Raw genomic sequence first — 18,507 nt, 5'->3', positions numbered from 1 at the left:
GGGCCTAAGGACCCAAGCAGTGACCTCACCGGGTTCCAAAAACACCCCCTGTAGACTGACATTACACTTCTCATGACTATTTTCTATTTCATTTTTTTATAAAGTTTTTTATTAAGTTGCTTTCTCTGTACTGGAATCCAGGATGTTTGAAAGGGGCTTAATTCCTTTGATGTCTAAAATTTCCTCTTTTGTTTTACTCCAGTTGCTACAATGCCAAACAACAATCAAGGATGGCCAGAAGAGTTTGGATTTCGTATCAGTGGGAATGGTCCCTGTTACATCATTTCTGTCCAGGAGGGCAGCAGCGCCTATGTTGCTGGTCTGCAGCCGGGAGATCAGATTCTGGAGATCGAGGGACAGGATGTGTCATCCTTGAACTGTGACATATTAATAAATCTAGCCAGACGTTGTAAAACTGTTCCTCCTAGTATTGGTGTAGTGTCTCGTATTGAGCAAGTAGACCTCCTTCCAGCAGCAGATGGAAGATTTGGTTTCAACCTGAGCGGTGAGAGTCCTTTGCAGATTGAGGATTGTCTCCCAGATTCTCCTGCGGCTGAGTTTGGACTTAAAAGCGGTGACTATATTCTGGAAGTTAATGGGATCCCAGTAAAACACTATGAAGTTGCTGCTGCCATGATAAAGGCCAATCATGGAAAACCTTTGAAACTGGGAGTACTGTGCTTTGGGAGGAGACAAAAACGGATCAGCAGCAGTATCCGAGAATATGTCCAGAATGCCGATGCAATCCATCAGGAAAGGAAGTGCAAAGCTTTGGAATTCAACAAAAAGGTAGGAGATTGCCTGCCAAGGAGAAAGGACCTATTCATGATAATAGGTGATAACTTGCAAAATTGCAGAGTTGTTGGGATCTGTGGATAATGGGACTCACCCACTCAGTGAAAAAAGGTGCTTTAGTTCAGACTTGACAATATCAGAGAGAATTCTTTCCCCCATAGTTAAACTGTGAACATGTTATGTTTACTCACATTTAAACTTTTGTTACAAACACAATTGAGAAACATTCTCCTTTGGAGCCTGTTTTCCATTTGAATGAGGCAGCACTGGAGAAGGGCACAAAGGCAGCTCACCAGAGTAGGTCCTGAAATATCTTATTTTAAACATAACAGTTAACAGAAAAGAAAGAGTTTCTTTAGTTAACAGAACTATAATTAACCAGTCAGCTCTCATTCATCTGAAATGAGATTCAATCATTTTGGTTTATAATTGTCAACTGTCTTAATATGTCTTGTTCTTAAAACAGAACGTAGCTAAACATGTTTTGGAATTGCTTTTTCTCCTAACATGTGTGTGCTCTGATTCACATTTTCACTCTCGCGCTCTTCAGCTTTTTAAAATGCTTTTCCTTAGACAGTCCTTGCAAATATTATTGACGAGGCAAGTGGTGTGGAAAGGCTTCAGGTGGTGGTGTAATTGAACTGATATAAGTCACCTACTAAACTGTGTAAATACCAGGGCCCAAATTTCGCCCCCGGGTTGGCTGCATAGAGCTGGGAGAATTTCTGACTCTGCGCACCCAACCTTTAAAAATGGCGGCCCACAGTTCTGATTTTCATTCCAGATGGATGGACTGGATTTGAAGTTGGGCCTGCCGCCCCCAGAATATGTGCAGAGGTGGACTGGGCGCAAGGCCTGCCTCTGTGCTCCGATACTTTGTTGAATGCAATAAAAAAAGATAAAACAAAAACTGCCCTCCAGCCCTCATCCCTTACCCCCCACCACGCACTCCTCATGCTTCATCCATGCCAATCTATGCTACCTCATATCCCCACCAACCCCACATGGCCCCTCATGTCCCCTATGCCCCTTCACATCCCCATGGACCTTTATAGCCACATGCTAACTTAGTGCCAACTCATACCAAACCATGTCCCCCACTCACCACTCTTTGCCCTTACCCCCTCCATTCCAACTCACCTACTATCCCCATCAATGCTCAGTAGCTAAGCTGACATAAAATAAAGTTATGTGTCTATTGAGGATGTCACTACTTTAAACAAAAAAACACTATCATTGATTAAAAAAAACATTCATACATAGAAATTCCTTCAACTAATCCCTTATAAAAATAAACATTTCTATTCTATAACTACTTGGAGCTGACAATCAAACCGCTCATTTAATTGGCACCCCGCTGTGATAATGTTAATTTGTAAAATCAGACTTTGCAGCACAAATCCTATAATGAAAACCCTCAGGCTCATGTCAACAGACAGAATGAAATATCAAGCACTAATTTTTTTAAACTTCAGATTGTTTTTTTTTAATTTAAAGCCCAGCAGAGCTAAACCCATTGACTGCTTTACAGTTCTATTGATGTTTTGACAGTTCTTTGATAGCTTTGACAGTTCCAATGAGTTTATCCACTTTTTACACACAATCGTGTTTATTTTTATCAATCCTAAAGGGTGCCTTACCTCTCCCAAAGGTGTCCCAGGACCATATCCAAAGGGGTATCTTACCTCTCCAAAGGAATACCCTGTCTATCCAAACAAATCCACCATGCTCAGACCAGATCTTATCTGGAGTAATCTGCACACTCCGGGTTTCAAACTCCTAGCCCACCAAAATCCCACATCAGTGGAGGCAGCTGAGGATTTAAATGGTCAGCTGCCTGCATAAACCCCACATATGTGAACCGTGGCCCAACTCCAGTCCTGACCCCGCAAAAATAGTAAGTTCCATTTTCGAGGGAGGAACTTGGAAGTTTGGGCTTGTCCACCATTTTCACTATGACAGATACCCTCTCTGTAGTGGGGAAAATCTGGTCCCAGGTTTCTTCAGCTCCATCAGGCTAATACCTCCTCAGGAGGGACATAAACTCAGATAAGACAATACCATCAAAAATAGAAATAGCCCTGATTTTAACTCTGGGCAGGTGGGTAGCAAGATTAGTTGGAAACACGCCCACTGTTCCAGCAGCTTACTTCCCAAACATTCCAGGCAGAAAGTTGGTAGAAATTTTTGTGACCCAGAGGCCACAAGCCACCTCCAGATAGGTTATGGGTTTGGCTCCCAGAGTCTCCTCACATCTGGCTCCACAAGGGCCTCTTCTGGTGCTGGCTCCTCTTCCTGAACGTCTTTACCTGGCAGGAAAGCCTCAATGCGTTCCCGCTTGGCCATCTAGTTAAGATTGCAGTCGAGTACTGGTGATAATCTGTAATAAAGGATTCCACAGGCTTTGTATGAGTACCTTGCTGCCTGCTCAGTAGAACAAGTTAACTTTGGGAATAGTCAGTTCCTGGCAACTCCAGTGTGGTCAATGAATGATAAAACTGAAATCTTTCAACTGATAACCCTCCCAATGTGGAGATTTGCTCGTGTGCAAGATTTGCAGCCACGTTTACAGTGTTTACAAGCATAGAAAGTACTTGTTTCATTATTCTGGGCACTACAACAAGAGTAGGGATGCCATTGAGTAGTATTTGTTGTCAGGACTTGGAGGGAAATAGGGATTCTTGTTGCAGGTTTTTGCTATTCATAGAGCCAGAGATCAGCTAACAGAAACTTGAGGATGTATGCCCCCAACAGTTTTTTACTCCCAGCTTCTGTTTGCACTCCTGCACCCTCTGCAATATCCTATTCCCTTTATTGCCCAACATGACTTGCTCTAAAATGATAACCAATTAGTCATTAACCAGGACTGGTGACATCACTTCTTCTGTATCACAAATCAGACATTACACAAATAATTGGAACCAGCTAACCGGTAAAACTACTCTGATACTATACATTGATATCGTCATATCTTTGTGTAACATTCTCTGATACCTCTTCATCTCTCACTGTAACATTCTTAGATATACTCCACTCCAGCACTTCCCAGACTATTTTCCATATGACCTCAATTGAGCACTTGAAAATTAATGCGACCCCAACTAAAACAAAATAGCATAAAGCAGAATACTAACAGTCAATATATAATTAAAGTTTAAGTGTTATAGATCAGCATGTAAACCATCATATAAATATGAAAATCTGTGTTTTTAAAGTACTTTGTCAGAATGTTATTATTTTATGTACTCATCAGACCTAATGAGACGCATGGGCATGCATGTTGTGACTCTCACTCACACTAACTATGTAGTTGTGACTTTTGAAAGACATTCATTTCACTGCAGATGTAACCAGAAAAAAAACTGCAATCCCCAGAAATCAATGAATTGACCGCATGGGTGTGCCATATCCGTAACAGACATTACACAGAAATATGATTGGTGGGGCTTGATTCCAACTCCAAAGGTAGTATGTATGTTATCACGTCTTGCATTTCACCTTGCAATTCATTATCATATTTTGAAGATCAAATGAAATTAATGTGATTTTATTTCTCGTGACCTTTTTCGCTATTTCTGATCTACATTTTGGGAATCACTGCCCCACACCTTTCAATGTAACACAGTATTATGTCCTACATGTCTAATTGTAACATTCTCTAATATATCCCACTCTAATGCACTGTGATATACCCCATATTACAACAGTATGATATATCCCACACTATCTCAATAACACACGCTCTGTTTGATCAGTTTTACAGGGCCTCTGTTGCACTCCATCTTTGAACCTTATTTTTGCTCCAGTACTTAATTCATTTTTAACAGGCAAGATTGATGAGGCATGTCATGTGTGTGAGTTAGGTTTGTGGGTGATATTTAAGTCTCAGTCACTTAACTGGGCAGCAGCAGCCCTTCCCTGTTATCAAGGGGATTGGTGGGGTGGTGGGTGGTGGAAATCCTGCTCCCGAAGAGCTGCTGGCCATCAGAGGCTGGCAGCTGTGCATTGCTCAGCGCCATCAGAAGCAGCAATGGCTGTTGCCAGCAATGCACCCACCCAAAGCCCAGGATCGCCAAGGGACTCAGGCCACAGGTGAGTGATGGCAGAATGGGGATCATGGGGAGCAGGGTGAGGAGGGTCAGCAGCAAGAGCAGGGGATGGCTCTCAGCGGCCCTTCCTGATGCTGAGTCCCTCGATCATGCACTGAGTGCCTTTAAACGAGGGACCACCCCCCCACTTCTGGAAGTCAGCAAGCAACCCCTGACAGCCTTTCAGGCTTCCCACATGGCAAGTCCCATGCCTGCTGCTAGGTGAATAGCGTGGTAGTAGGATGATGCCCTAAGGGGGCATTAATTGTCAACTTAAGGGCCTCAATTGAAGGCGGGGTGGGAAGGCCATCCAGGAGCAGAGGCAGGAAGGCGGCAGGGCTCTACCCACTGCCCTCCCACATGATCAAATACTCTCGCCACCAAACTCACCTCGGGGGAGGGCATTAAATTCCATCCTTTGTGTGTGAATTGTGCTTGTGACTTTTCTGTGTGTCAACTGTATCTGTGTGTTTCTCCACATACTTCCAGAAGATCTGGTTTTTTGCCTATTTCTGATGTGTTTGTTTGAAATTATGTTTATCGGGCAAAGATGTGGTATGTTCACCTCTCATCTTTGTGGCACAGGAAATCAAGTTACGGATTCACTTATGTAATTCCATTGCACTTTCCTGGGTGCAGATCAACTACCTGTGCAGAGAAAACTCCCAACACTACCTCAGGCAGAGAAATACTATTCTACTGCTGCATTTCACTCGCTGCAGCAGTTTAAAGGGACAGACCAACAATGTCTTAAAATAACTAAAAACTACACAGTAGATAACCATTATAAGGAGGGACAGGGAGCAATAGAAATGGACAGGAAACTGCAGAAAGCCACAGTGGCCTTTACCGTGCATATCACCTGGATCTGAATGTTTCTTCTATCCAGGTATTCTGGCAATAGTACTGAAGACTTGTGCTCTAGAATTTGCCGCACCCCTAGCCTAGCTGTTCCAGTACAGCTACAACACTGGCATCTACCCAGCAATGTAGAAAATTGCCCAGATGTATCCCGTACACAAAACCCAGCAATTACCACCCCATCAGTCTACTCTCGATCATCAATAAAGTGATGGAAGGTATCATCAACAGTGCCATGACTGGCACTTGCTTAGCAATAACCTGCTCACTGATGCTCAGCTTTGGTTCTGCCAGGGACACTCAGATCCTGACCTCATTACAGCCTTGGTTCAAACGTGGACAAAAATCTGAATTCACCTTCCTGACTTGGAAATATATCGCCATTCCTTCACTGTTGCTGGGTCAAAATCCTGGAACTCCCTCCTGAACAGCACTGTGGGTGTACCTACATCACCTGGACTGCAGCAGTTCAAGAAGGCAGCTCACCACCACCTTCTCAAGGGCAATTAGGGATGGGCAATAAATGGTGGCCTAGGCAGCAATGCCCACACCCGATGAATGAATAATAAATAAATAAATAAATCCAGGTATTATCCCCAGGAGGAAGAGGAAGTTTCAAGATGTGAAATGCATTAGAGGCCCGCCATAAAATTGAACACAATAAAATGATTATAAGATCCTGAGAGCCTGCTTGCTCTCATTTAGAAGCAGAAGGTGGTGCAATCTGCACCTCCCCAACCACACCCCTCCACCCCCCCACCACCCCTCACCCCCCATCCCCCACCAAAACCAAGGGAAAGGGGCAGAGGAAAATTCCAGCAGACATTTTTTCGAGATAAGGATTCAGCAAAGGGTCTTCCTGCCCATTTCTCATCAACAAGCTGCCCAGGGAGCACTCAAAAAGATACAGTCATCCTTTTCTCCTTTGGCCAAGATGAAGAGGTAGGTGTCAGTTTGGTGCAAACGACATGTCAGAGTGTTTAACTCTGCAATAGAATAGGAGCCAGGATGAGTGTGGGGAAAGATGAAGTCTCTGATACCTTTGTAGCTGCATCTTTGTATCTATGCATTTCTCACTGCTCCTGTGCTATTCTTAACTCTCCACTCTGCTGACCAACATTTCTGTTTTGAATGCAGATTGATGCTGTGCTTGGAGAGCAGCCTGAAGCGAAAGAGAAGCTGTTCACCCTCCTAAAACAGTATGCAACTGAGCGTAAGGTTGATTACTTGGCCTATGCACTCCCTATGATTTTGAGCACCGAAGAGCAGCAGCAGCTCATTGATGACATCAGGTAGGGACTGGACAGAGAACATGATAGAACAGAGGAGTCTGCTCAAAAGCACTAGGGTCTTACAACACAGCTGCATTACAACATGATTACACATGACTCAAAGCTAACTGCAAAACATGGCATCCCTCTGTTTCCTGTCCATCCACTGGCAGACCACTGCATCCCACAGTGAGGGATGGAAAACCAAAGTGTTCAATTCCCCAGGCCAAGGTAACCATCACACTCCTCCCCTGGGCTAAGCTTGCCTCACCACGCCCATTCGTCAGCTACCAACTTGCTGGCTGATTAGCAGAGCGAAGAAGAAAGACCATGCAAAGGAGGAGAAAACAAACTTCAGTAAAATAAGGTAAAGAACCTATGGGACCTGATCAATTCATAGTGGTCAAAAACAATTGATGCACCACCACTTGAACTCTGGGAGTTCACTACCCCTCACACCCTGAAATTAACTCACCATCCCTCACACCCTGAAATTAACTTGCCATCCCTCACACCCTGAAATTAACTCGCCATCCCTCACACCCTGAAATCAACTCGCCATCCCACACACCCTGAAATTAACTTGCCATCCCACATACCCTGAAATTAACTCACCAACCCACACACCCTGAAATTAACCCACCATCCCTCACACCCTGAAATTAACGCGCCATCCCTCACACCCTGAAATTAACTCGCCAACCCGCACACCCTGAAATTAACTCGCCATCCCTCACACCCTGAAATCAACTCGCCATCCCACACACCCTGAAATTAACTCGCCAACCCGCACACCCTGAAATTAACTCACCATCCCTCACACCCTGAAATCAACTCGCCATCCCACATACCCTGAAATTAACTCGCCATCCTTCACACCCTGAAATTAACTCGCCATCCCTCACACCCTGAAATTAACTCGCCATCCTGCACACCCTGAAATTAACTCGCCATCCCACACACCCTGAAATTAACTCACCAACCCACACACCCTGAAATTAACTCACCATCCCACACACCCTGAAATTAACTCACCAACCCACACACCCTGAAATTAACTCACCATCCTTCACACCCTGAAATTAACTCACCATCCCACACACCCTGAAATTAACTCGCCAACCCGCACACCCTGAAATTAACTCGCCATCCTGCACACCCTGAAATTAACTCACCATCCCTCATGCACTGAGCTTAAGATATTATCCCTTGTGCTCAAATTTATGTATCACCCTTGCCCTCCGTAATTAATACACCCCTCTTTCTTTCATATTTTCTCTGTGATTCTTTGTTCCTTGTATGTCTGTTATTTTCCTCTCTCAATCTCTTTCTCCACGCCTATCTCTGTGTCATTCTCTATTTCTGAGGTTTTCCCCGAGCATCTGTATTTGTCTATGTATGTCTCCCTCATTGTGTGTTTAACAGTTTATTTTCTGCTGTATATCTGCCTCTCTCTGTTGGACTGTTTCTGACTCTGTCTATTCTGCCTCTTTATATTGCTCTGTCTATCTCTCTCTTTTTCTGTTTTTCTCTGTCTGTTCCTCAAGTTCTATTTTTCTTCTCGTTATTTCTCTGTATCTTTTACTCTGTTTTAACTCCCTGCCCATCTTTTTTCCTGTCTGCCTGTGCTTCCCTTTTCTTGTCCATCTCTATCTTTTTCTGTCTCTCTCTTATTCTCTGTGATGTACAGGAACGGACAAAAATACTAGATCTTGGCTCTGACAGCTTTGCCCTGATTGGATCTTAGCCTATTTGTCTTTCCCCGCACCATCCAACTTCACTTTCTGGGACACTGCAGATTTATATCCAACTTGTGAACTAGATTTTTTTGTGTTTTTCGTTGTTCTATCTTTGGAAAATGTCCTCAGGCTCATACTGTAGATCTGTTTCTATCCCTCCCCCTTGGCCAATATTCCCAGTGTTTCTTCAGCTCTCTATTATTCATCTTTAATTTCCTAGCACATTTTGATTCCCTGACATTTTCTTGACCCATTTATTCCTAGGTTGGGTACTGGAAGGTTGGGAAGGCAAATGTGTCAGGCAGTATCTTCAGACCAGTTGGTCTGAACAGTGTGAGCTACTTACACATTTAGAATATGACTAATGATTGTAGCTCTCTGTGGAGCACGAAACACTGTCGCTCTGAAAAACAAGCTGCCTCAGGTAAGTGAAATTATTGGGTTGAAACCTTCTTTCTTCTCCCCACATCAGTTGTTGATATGAAGTCCTTTAGCTCTTGTAGTGAAACTGTGATCCCATACCAAATGAACCTGGCACTTTGTTCAGTTGATTTCTATTCTGCTGTTCTGCCAAGCTCAAACCTGCTATTGATTCAGCACTTCAATCAGTGAAGCTCGATGTTTTCATCATTGAGCTTAGCACAGCTTCTACACTGCCACTATACTGCCCAACAAACTGTCCACTGTTAATTGGTTAAACTCTTGCTCTGTCATTTGGTCAACCTCCCAGTACTTGTTAAATGAACTCTCCACTGCCATTAACCAAACTTCATGCTGCTAGTTGGTAGAGTGCTGCATTGTTGAGATCATTCTCAGATCAGCTCAAAATGTCATTAATGTGGCCCTATTTCTGGCAACACGGAAGCTATCTTCAGCAAGCACCCTATTGATATTAGTTCTGAGAATTTTGCCTGGGCCAGAAAGGAAGGGTTAACCAATTAAGGAGTATCCTTTCAGAGACTGTATTTGGTGCACAGCTATTACATCCACCTTGGAGGTGGAGGCACCTGCGAGTTTTCTCCCTCAGTGCAGGATTCTCTTGAACTATTCCATTTAATCTCAGCTGTCGCTCTTGAGTTGAACTAATTATCTAAAGATGTACACCTTGGCAGATAAATTGATAGATGAGCTTGATATTCAGCGGGGACCTTCTGCTTTTTCACAGCTCGATCTCTCAGATACTGTTGCCTACACTCACAAGACCAAACTAATTCAACTGCTAGACACCACCCAACACAGCTCGTTCCCCAACTAGCACTCTGTGAGCCAGCGTGCTACTTACTGTTCCTGTGAAAACTGGGTCTACAAGAGAAAAAAAAATCACTAAGTGTGTTGGAAGAGCTGTTTGCAGTTCTGATGCTGAGTGAGAGACTGGAGTGAGAGGGAACAGTGGTGCTGTGCATTACATCCAGCAAACGTGCTGAGAGGCAGCTGACCTGCACCTTGAAGCTTCCTCACCTCTGGTCGTGCGGTGCTTTTATTGGGATGAAATGTTTGCCCGACTGCTGTGCAAGGTGTGTGCTGCATACTGAAGACTTTTGAAAAATGGGGAAAGACAGGAATTTGTCACGGCATTTTCGGTATGAATCTTAAGTTCTTACATTAGAGGCTCAGCTGGATTCTCCTTTAAAATATACAGAGATTTAGAAACACACATCCGGTCTTAAACATTAACGGAGCGAGGATGAATTTAGATTGATTTCTTTTAATGTCCCCTGGTGAAGTTAATAAGTAGATAGAACACAAAACATTGCTTAAAGATTATTAGACGCTGCTTTTAGTGAGAAAAAGGGAGGTTAGGTATTTCTGTTTTAAATACCTATATTAACAGAGCTCTTTACACAATCATAACTGTCTAATTTGTTCTTTTAAAATCGGACGCTATTGCTGATTCTCACCATCTGGCTCTGATTTTGAGACACCCATCAGTAGCACCAGTGAAGGGCAGTACTTTATATTAAACAATCCATCATTGGAATGTTGTTTCTGATAGTCTTTTATTCCTGGGAATCCACAAAACAGTAGCAAATATTGATTTGCTCATTTAACTACTGTGGCTTTTCAAACCTCTCTTCCTTGGCTAGACAAATAGAAATAGTTATTTAGCACCTAATATGATGTGTATTTTAACCCTCATCTGGCTGGATGAACTGGAACTCTTCATAAGCCTTGCCTTGGTAAATCAGTATTTTTCCAATAGGATATGGTCAAACTTTTGTCGATCAGGTCACCATATGCGCCACATGTTACAAAGGTTGGGGTGAATCTTGTAGCAATCTTCCAGAGATAAACTGGGATTGAGGGACAGGACTAAAGGTGAACAATAGTGCACTGCACTGTGATAGCAGCTCTGTCAGAGAATGTTTTTAGTAGCAGCAACTAATCAATGCACAGCAACCAGTTATAGAGTAGCAACTAAAATATTTCAATGTACTTTCACTTCCTTCAGCGGAGGCCTCTTTACCACATACTTGAATGAAGCGAGGCTACAGTTTTTTTTAATGTTAAAGATTGTTTTTCCTGTAGGATTTTCTACTTACTTTTGATATGGTCACGGATCGTGTCAGAATCTGGAACCATATCCTCGGTCGAATGGACTGCCGCAGGGTCCGAATGTCCATCTGATTAAAAGGTCTCAACTGATAGAACATCAATTCACCATATGTCTGTGGCCGATTCGCCACATGTGGCCGAGTATATTAGACAGCACTGTGTTAAATAATCAGCAATTTCATACAGTTGCACAATGAATGATCATTATCCTGCTGGATAATCAGGTAGTCAGTACAGATAGTTACTCTTACCAGCTGAATAAACAGTATCTCTGTACAGTTACACAGTAATTAATCCTTGTTTTGCTAAGTAACCAGCAATACTTGAGTAATCCTTTGCAGGAACTCAAAATAGTTACGCACTAAGTAACCCTTATCCTACTGAAGAAATAGCAAATTGTCACAAAGTGAGCTTCCTCATCCTACAAGATAAAAAATAAGCTCTTTCCAGTTTTACAGTGAGTAATTCTCACCCTACTTGGCACAAAAATGTGATGTAATTACAATAAAAATGATGGGGGTGAATCTCTCCAGGAAATTCCCACTCACCTACTATAATTTTGGTAATAATCCTATTTACATGTAAACAGGGTTTCCACTGAAATTACAGTGGCAATAACCTGAGCAAATTAGGGAAGATGAGAAAATGATGGCATAGTGGTAATGTCATTGGACTAGTAAGGCCCAGGCTAAGCTCTGGGGATACTGGTTCAAATCCTACCATGGCAGCTGGTGGAATTTAAATTCAGTAATGGTAACTATGAAATTATTGTCGTAAAAACCTATTTGGTTCACTAATGTCCTTTAGGGAAGGAAATCTGCCATCCTTACCTGGTCTGGCCTAAATGTGACTCCAGAACCACAGCATTGTGGTTGACTCTTAACTGCTGTCTGAAATCGCCTAGCAAGCCACTTAGTTCAAAGGCATTTAGAGATGGGCAATAAATGATGGTCTTGCCTGTGATGCCCACATCCCATGAAAGAATAAAAAAACCTCCCACAACTTGTGCTTTTAGGGTTAATTAAATGACATATTTATGACACAAACAATGTGAATAATTATCAGTGTGAGACCACGGGTGGTTTAATTTGGGTTAATTCCAGAGGTGTAATTTATATCTTTAGTTCTTTTCTTTCTGGTTGATTGAAGCATTGGAAGTGATCTGCTAATTAAGGGCAGGTTATAATGTTAATGAGCAGGGGATTTTAATTATATTAACAGAGAAGCTTGTTAAGAGTTGTCCAAGGAGTAATATCAGATTGCTGGTTTCTATGAATTTAAGATGTCATTAAAATGGGTAAGATTTCGGAGCCTGGATGTTGTATTATGTTCAGTACCGTCCATTTTCCCTCAGGCATGAATCCAGATAAGGAAGAGTTTATGCATGGTGTCCTGGCAGGGTAGAGGAAGTTTTACTCTATAGCTAACTTATGCTGTGCCTGCTTTTTGGAGGGTTTGATAGGATGATGTAGCAGGAGATTTACTCTGCATCTAACCCATGCTGTCCCTGCCCTGAGTGTTTGATGGGACACAGTAGATGAAGCTTTACTCTGTTTCACATAGAATTACATGAATTTGTACAAAATGCACAGCACAGAAACAGGCCATTCAGCCCACTTAGTCCTTGTCAGTGTTTTTGCTCCATTCAAGTCTCCTCCCATCTTTCATCAGCTAACTCTGAGGATAACTCTAGTCCATTCTTCCTCATGTGCTTCTCTTACATCTAGACTATTTACCTTAAACATTCCCTCTGGCACCGAATTTCACATTCTTACCATGATTTGGGTGAAGAAGTTGCTTCTGAATTTGATTTTTTGACATTGACATTTTTGACATTTCTTATGTTGATGCCCTCGAATTTTGTACTTCTGCACAAGTGGAAACATTGTCTGTCTATTAAAACCTGTAATTTTAAAGACCTCTGTTAGGTCAGTCTTCAGTTTTCTCTTTTCAAGAGAAAAAAGATTCAGCCTGTTCATCCTTTCCTGACAGGTATAACCTCACATTTCTGGCATCATCCTTGTAAAGTTTCTTTGCATCTTCTCCAACACCTCCATATCCTTTTTGTAATATGGCAACCAGAAATATACACAGTATTTCAAGTTTGGTCTGACAACATTTAATGAGTTTAGCAAAACTTCTTTTCAACTCTACCCCTTTAGAAATAAACACTAGTTCTTTGTTTCCTTTATTGGTGCCCTTATTAACCTGCACTTTTAACTTTTAATGGTTTGTGATTTTGTACTTTCAGATCCCTTTGTTCCTCCATTTCATTTATTTTCCAAGTAATATGTGACCTCCTTACTTTTCTTACCAAAATGTAACACATGTTGAAATACATTTGCCAATTATATGCCAATTCTGCAAGTTTATTAATGTCATCTTGTAATTAGTTGCAGCCCTCCTCAGTGATGACTGTCTTCCTCCCTGCCCAATTTGGTGTCATCCACAAACCTAGAAATTGGCTGAATTTTACAGGCGGGTGGGAAAACAGGCAGGTGGGCATGTAAATTAGTGTGCCGTGCCACCGGCCCACATTCCCCCGCCTCAATTATGTGTGGTGGGGGAGGCCTGTGGCCCAATTGAGGTCCTTAAATGGGCAATTAATGCCCAATTAAGGGCCTTATCCTGTTGCTGCAGCGGGAGAGGTCTGTATCCCACGTGTAGCCTGGCAGGTTTAACCACGTGGGGTGATGGCCAAAGAAAGGGTTGCAGGAGGTATAGTACAGGTAGAGTTTGTCAATCAACTGCATTCTCCAGCCCCAGGAATGCTATAGGCAAAATCCATCTGCCACTGTTCTAAATCCTTGGTGGAGTAAGGTGAGGTCCCTCAATCTGCTGCTATCTTCTGTTTCTAGTAGAGATCGAGTTCTTCAATCATCCACTATTCTCAGTCTCTGGTACAAAACATGTAAGGTCCTTTAATCAGCTACTATCTCTATCCCTGATATAGGACTGGTGGAGTTCTATCATCAACCAATATTTCTAAAGCTAGAGAACGTCTTGAAAACAGTGTCATAACAGAATTGAGTTTGGTGTTTGACTCACCATGGCTAAAGAGAATACAATGGAGATTCTTAATTTTAGGAAGGTGGATTTTGGGGAGTTGAGAAAGCAGTTAATGCAGCTGGACTAGAAAAGCATATTAGAGGAATCAGTATAGTTAAGAAACACATAAAGCAGATGAATGAATGACAAATGGGGTAATGCAAAGAATAAGGGTAACAAAAGAGTGTATTCCATAGAAAAAGATCAGTAAGTTAATGGTAGACACGTAGGAGTCTAAGAACCAATACAGGAGCTATTAAACTGCTTTGTGTATCTTATAGGTCACCAAATAAAGGAGATAGAGGAGCAGATTTAGATGGAAGTTGCTAAGAGGTGCAAGGACTATAGAGTAGTGATAATAGGAGATTTTAATCCAAGACTGAATTAAGCAGTGATTGTCTTAAGTGTAGTGAGGAGCTGGAATTTCTAAAGTGTTCAGAAGAACTTTCTTGATTGATATATTTGCCTGATGAGGAAGGAGGTGTTGCTGGATCTAATCCTTAGTCCCTAAGAGGGACCTCGCCCAGATAATTTATAGTCAAAGACTGGCAGGCAGAAATATAATGGAGCAATAGGTGACCTTTAAAGAAGAGATGGTTCAGTTACAGTATAGGTGCATTTCCATAAGGAAGAAAGGGAGAAAACCAAAGCCAAATCTCCCAAATGACGAAAGAGTTGGAGAGTAAGATGATGCAAAAAAAGACAGCCTCTGACAAATGTCATCTTGATAATACAGGGGAGAATTAGGATGAATGTAAAAAGTACAGAGAAGTGAAAAAGGAGATGAGAAGGTAAAAGGACAGTATGAGAATAAATTGACAGCTAACACAAAAGGGAATCCAAAGATCTTCGATAGGACTAAAATCGTGTAAAAGGGTAATCAGAGTAGTGGTGGAGCTGATAAGCATCCAAAATGGAGATCTATTGGTGGATGCAGAAGGAACAACTGAGGTGCTAAATGAGTACTTTGCATCAGTGTTTATCATGGAAGAAGATATTGACAAAGCTCACCAAGACTCCTTCGACAGCACCTTCCAAATTTGCGACCTATACCACCTAGATTAAGGACAAGGGCAGCAGAACCATAGCAATGCCACCACCTGCAAGTTTACCTCCAAGCCACACACTATTTTGACTTGGAATTATATTGCCATTCCTTCACTGTCGCTGAGTCAAAATCCTGGAACTTTTTCCTAACAGCACTGGGTGTACCTACACCACATGGACTGCAACAGTTCAAGAAGGTGGCTCACCACCACCTTCTCAAGGGCAATTGGGGATGGGCAATAAATGCTGGCCTAGCCAGCGATGCCCACATCTGTGAAAGAATAAAAAAAAGTCTACAGTAAATGGGAAGGTTGCTGGGAGATAAACATAGATGCACTAGAAAGGCTAGAAGTATTTAAAGCGGATTAGTCAACTGGTCCGGATAGGATGCATTCTATGTTGCTGAGGAAGTGAGGGTAGAAATTGCGAAGATGCTATAGCCACAATTTCCCAATCCTTTATAGATAGTGTGGTGTCAGAGAACTGGAGTATTGTAAATGTTCCACCCTTATTTAAAAGAAGGGGAGAAGGCTAAACCTGACAACTACAGGCAAGATAGTTTAATGATGGTGGGGATGCTTTTAATAATAGTAATCCAGGAAAAAACTTAATAGCCACTTGGACAAATGTAGACTAATAAAGGAGAGCTAGCACAGATTTGCTATGGATAAATCATGTTTAACATTAGGGTGGATGAGTGAAGTGCAGTAATGTTGTGTATATGGACTTTCACAAGGCATTTGATAAAGTACAACAGATAAAAGGGCAGTGTCAGCAGGAATACAAAATTGTCTAAGGGTTAAAAAACAGATGATGATGGCTGTTTTTCAGACTGGAGGGAGGTATACAGTGGTGTTTTTCAGAGTTCAGTGCTAAACCACTGCTATTTTTGATGTACATTACTGACTTGAACTTGGGCTTTCGAGGAACAATTTTATAATGCAGTTGACTCAACTTGGGAGTGTAGTAAACAGTGAGGAAAGTAGTAATAGACTTCAAGAGAACATAGTCTGGTGGAATTGATGAACGCATGGCAGATGAAATTTAATACAGAAAAATGTGAGGTGATACATTTTTACAAAAAGAATGAGGAAAATTCAACCTAAAAGGTACAATATTTTAAAGCGTGTGCAAAAACAGACAGCCCTGGGGTTTTGTGCACAAATCTCTGAAGATGGCAGGACAGGTTAACAAAACCTTGAATGAAATATAAGGGATCCTGAGCTTTATAAATGGAGGTATAGCGTACAAAAACCAGGAAATTATGGTAAATCTATATAAAACAGCTGCAGCATTGTGTCCAATTCCAGGCAGCCTACTTTAGATAAACTGGAGAAGCTGAAGTTGTTCTTCGTAAACCTGGGGAGTAGACTTTAAAACCTTTAAAGTTTGAAATAGAATAAATAAAGGCTGAAGCGTCGATAACCAGAGGGTACAAATTTAAGATAATTAGCAAAAGAACCAGAGGTGACATGAGGAAAACATACTTATGCAACATGTGGTTAGGATCTGGAATGCACTGTCTGATTGAATATGATCCTTCAAAAGGAAATTGGATGAATATGTGTAGGAGAAAAATGTTCAGAGATAAGAGAGCAGTGAAGTGTTACTAACTGGATTACTCTTTGAAAGAGCCACACAGGCTGGCTGGGTTGAATGACCTTCTTTGCTGCATTGTCCTGTAATGCTATAATAGGGTGAAGAAATTTAGAAAACAATGTAGACAAGGAAAATAGGCAATGAATTTAGGATTGTGGGAATATAAAAAGCAATATGAAAGGCTCCTATAAAAACATCCAGAATAAATCGAGTCAAGGAGGTAGTACGGCCTTTGAATGCACCAATGGGAAGCTGGTATCCAGCAACTCAGAAATAATGCATTTCAATGGTCACAGAAGAAGCCATTGACTCTCAATGAGGGTTGATATTCAGGGAAATGAGGAAGTTTTAAGGGCATTACTCATGAGGAAGCAAGAAAACACTGAAGGAACTGAAATGGAATAAGGCCTAAGGGTGAATGGCTTACACATAGTGGTTACTTGAGGAAATGACCAATAAAATTGGTAGTGTTTGGGTAGGGTTCTTCAGGAATTGTGCCAAAGAATTGGAAAGAAGGGAATGCTTCACCCATCATTTACAAAAGAGCAAAAGCCATGGAACTCGCAGGCCAGTGAGGTTGATGTTATTCAGGGGTAAAATATAGAGACTACCCTGAGGAAGGGTATTTTGAAACACTTAGGGAATTGCTGTCCTCATCAGCAAAAGGGTATGCAACTGATATAAAACAGAAAGTATTGGAAATATTTCGAAATATAATCGGCAGGTCTGGCAGCATCTGTGGAGAGAAAAAAAGAATTAACTTTTAAATCTTGAGGTATTCAAGATTCTTAAGTCTGACAACAAATTGAATCCTGAGAAACTGTTTACCAAAGCCCTGAGAATAACAACGAGGGGTCATGGGTTAGAGCTCAGAAGAGGGAAGCTGAATGGCCAGATTAAATATAATTACACTGAGGGTGAAGAATGTTTGGAGTGGACTGTCCAGGCAGGCAATTGAGACTGATAACATCTAGTTTGTTAGTATAGAAATTGAGTATTGCTGAAAAAAAGAGACGTTGAAGCTTTTCGTTTTGTACCCGTCAGTGTGAGTGTCCTGATGAGTGCAAGACGAAAAGCTTTGACGTATCTCTTCTTTCAGCAATACTGATAACATCACTAATTTTAAGAAGACATGAAACAAGCAAATCAATAGTGAACACTGTGTATTCTGTTTCTGAACTCTGGTGTTTGCCATTTAAATTTTTACATTTCTATTCCTGGGGCAGAACCATCCCAGATTTGCACAAAGTGTGGTAGTGGGCGGGAAAATTGTTGTTTTACCCGCTGGCCACAATGGCAGGTTTTCTCACCGTATTGTCCCATTCCCGCCTCATTAATTATACAGCCACAGGAAACACGCCATCTCACTGGCGGGTGGACTCTGATTTGCCCACCACACTGTTACTTTGCTGCATCATTACACAGGGCGCCATATTTAAACTGCAGCTGCGCACACACTTCAATGCTTGCAACCCATGACTGCTCCCGTGAAGACAAGGCCCCAAA

At 41.9% G+C, this 18,507-nt stretch overlaps 1 protein-coding gene across 1 annotated transcript in view; it reads left to right on the top strand.

Moving 5' to 3' along the window:
* Positions 1–210: 210 nt before the first annotated feature.
* grid2ipb (glutamate receptor, ionotropic, delta 2 (Grid2) interacting protein, b) overlaps positions 211–18,507 on the top strand; it is a 115,725-nt gene continuing 97,428 nt past the window's right edge. The window contains exons 1-2 of the mRNA XM_078557645.1: positions 211–789; positions 6,882–7,036. Coding sequence (XP_078413771.1) covers positions 211–789; positions 6,882–7,036 — 734 coding nt within the window. The remainder of the gene's footprint in view (positions 790–6,881; positions 7,037–18,507) is intronic.

The sequence above is a fragment of the Cetorhinus maximus genome, chromosome 15 (genome assembly GCF_964194155.1).
Source record: "Cetorhinus maximus chromosome 15, sCetMax3.hap1.1, whole genome shotgun sequence".
Taxonomy (NCBI): Eukaryota; Metazoa; Chordata; class Chondrichthyes; order Lamniformes; family Cetorhinidae; genus Cetorhinus; species Cetorhinus maximus.
This window is presented reverse-complemented; position numbering and strand designations above follow the sequence as displayed.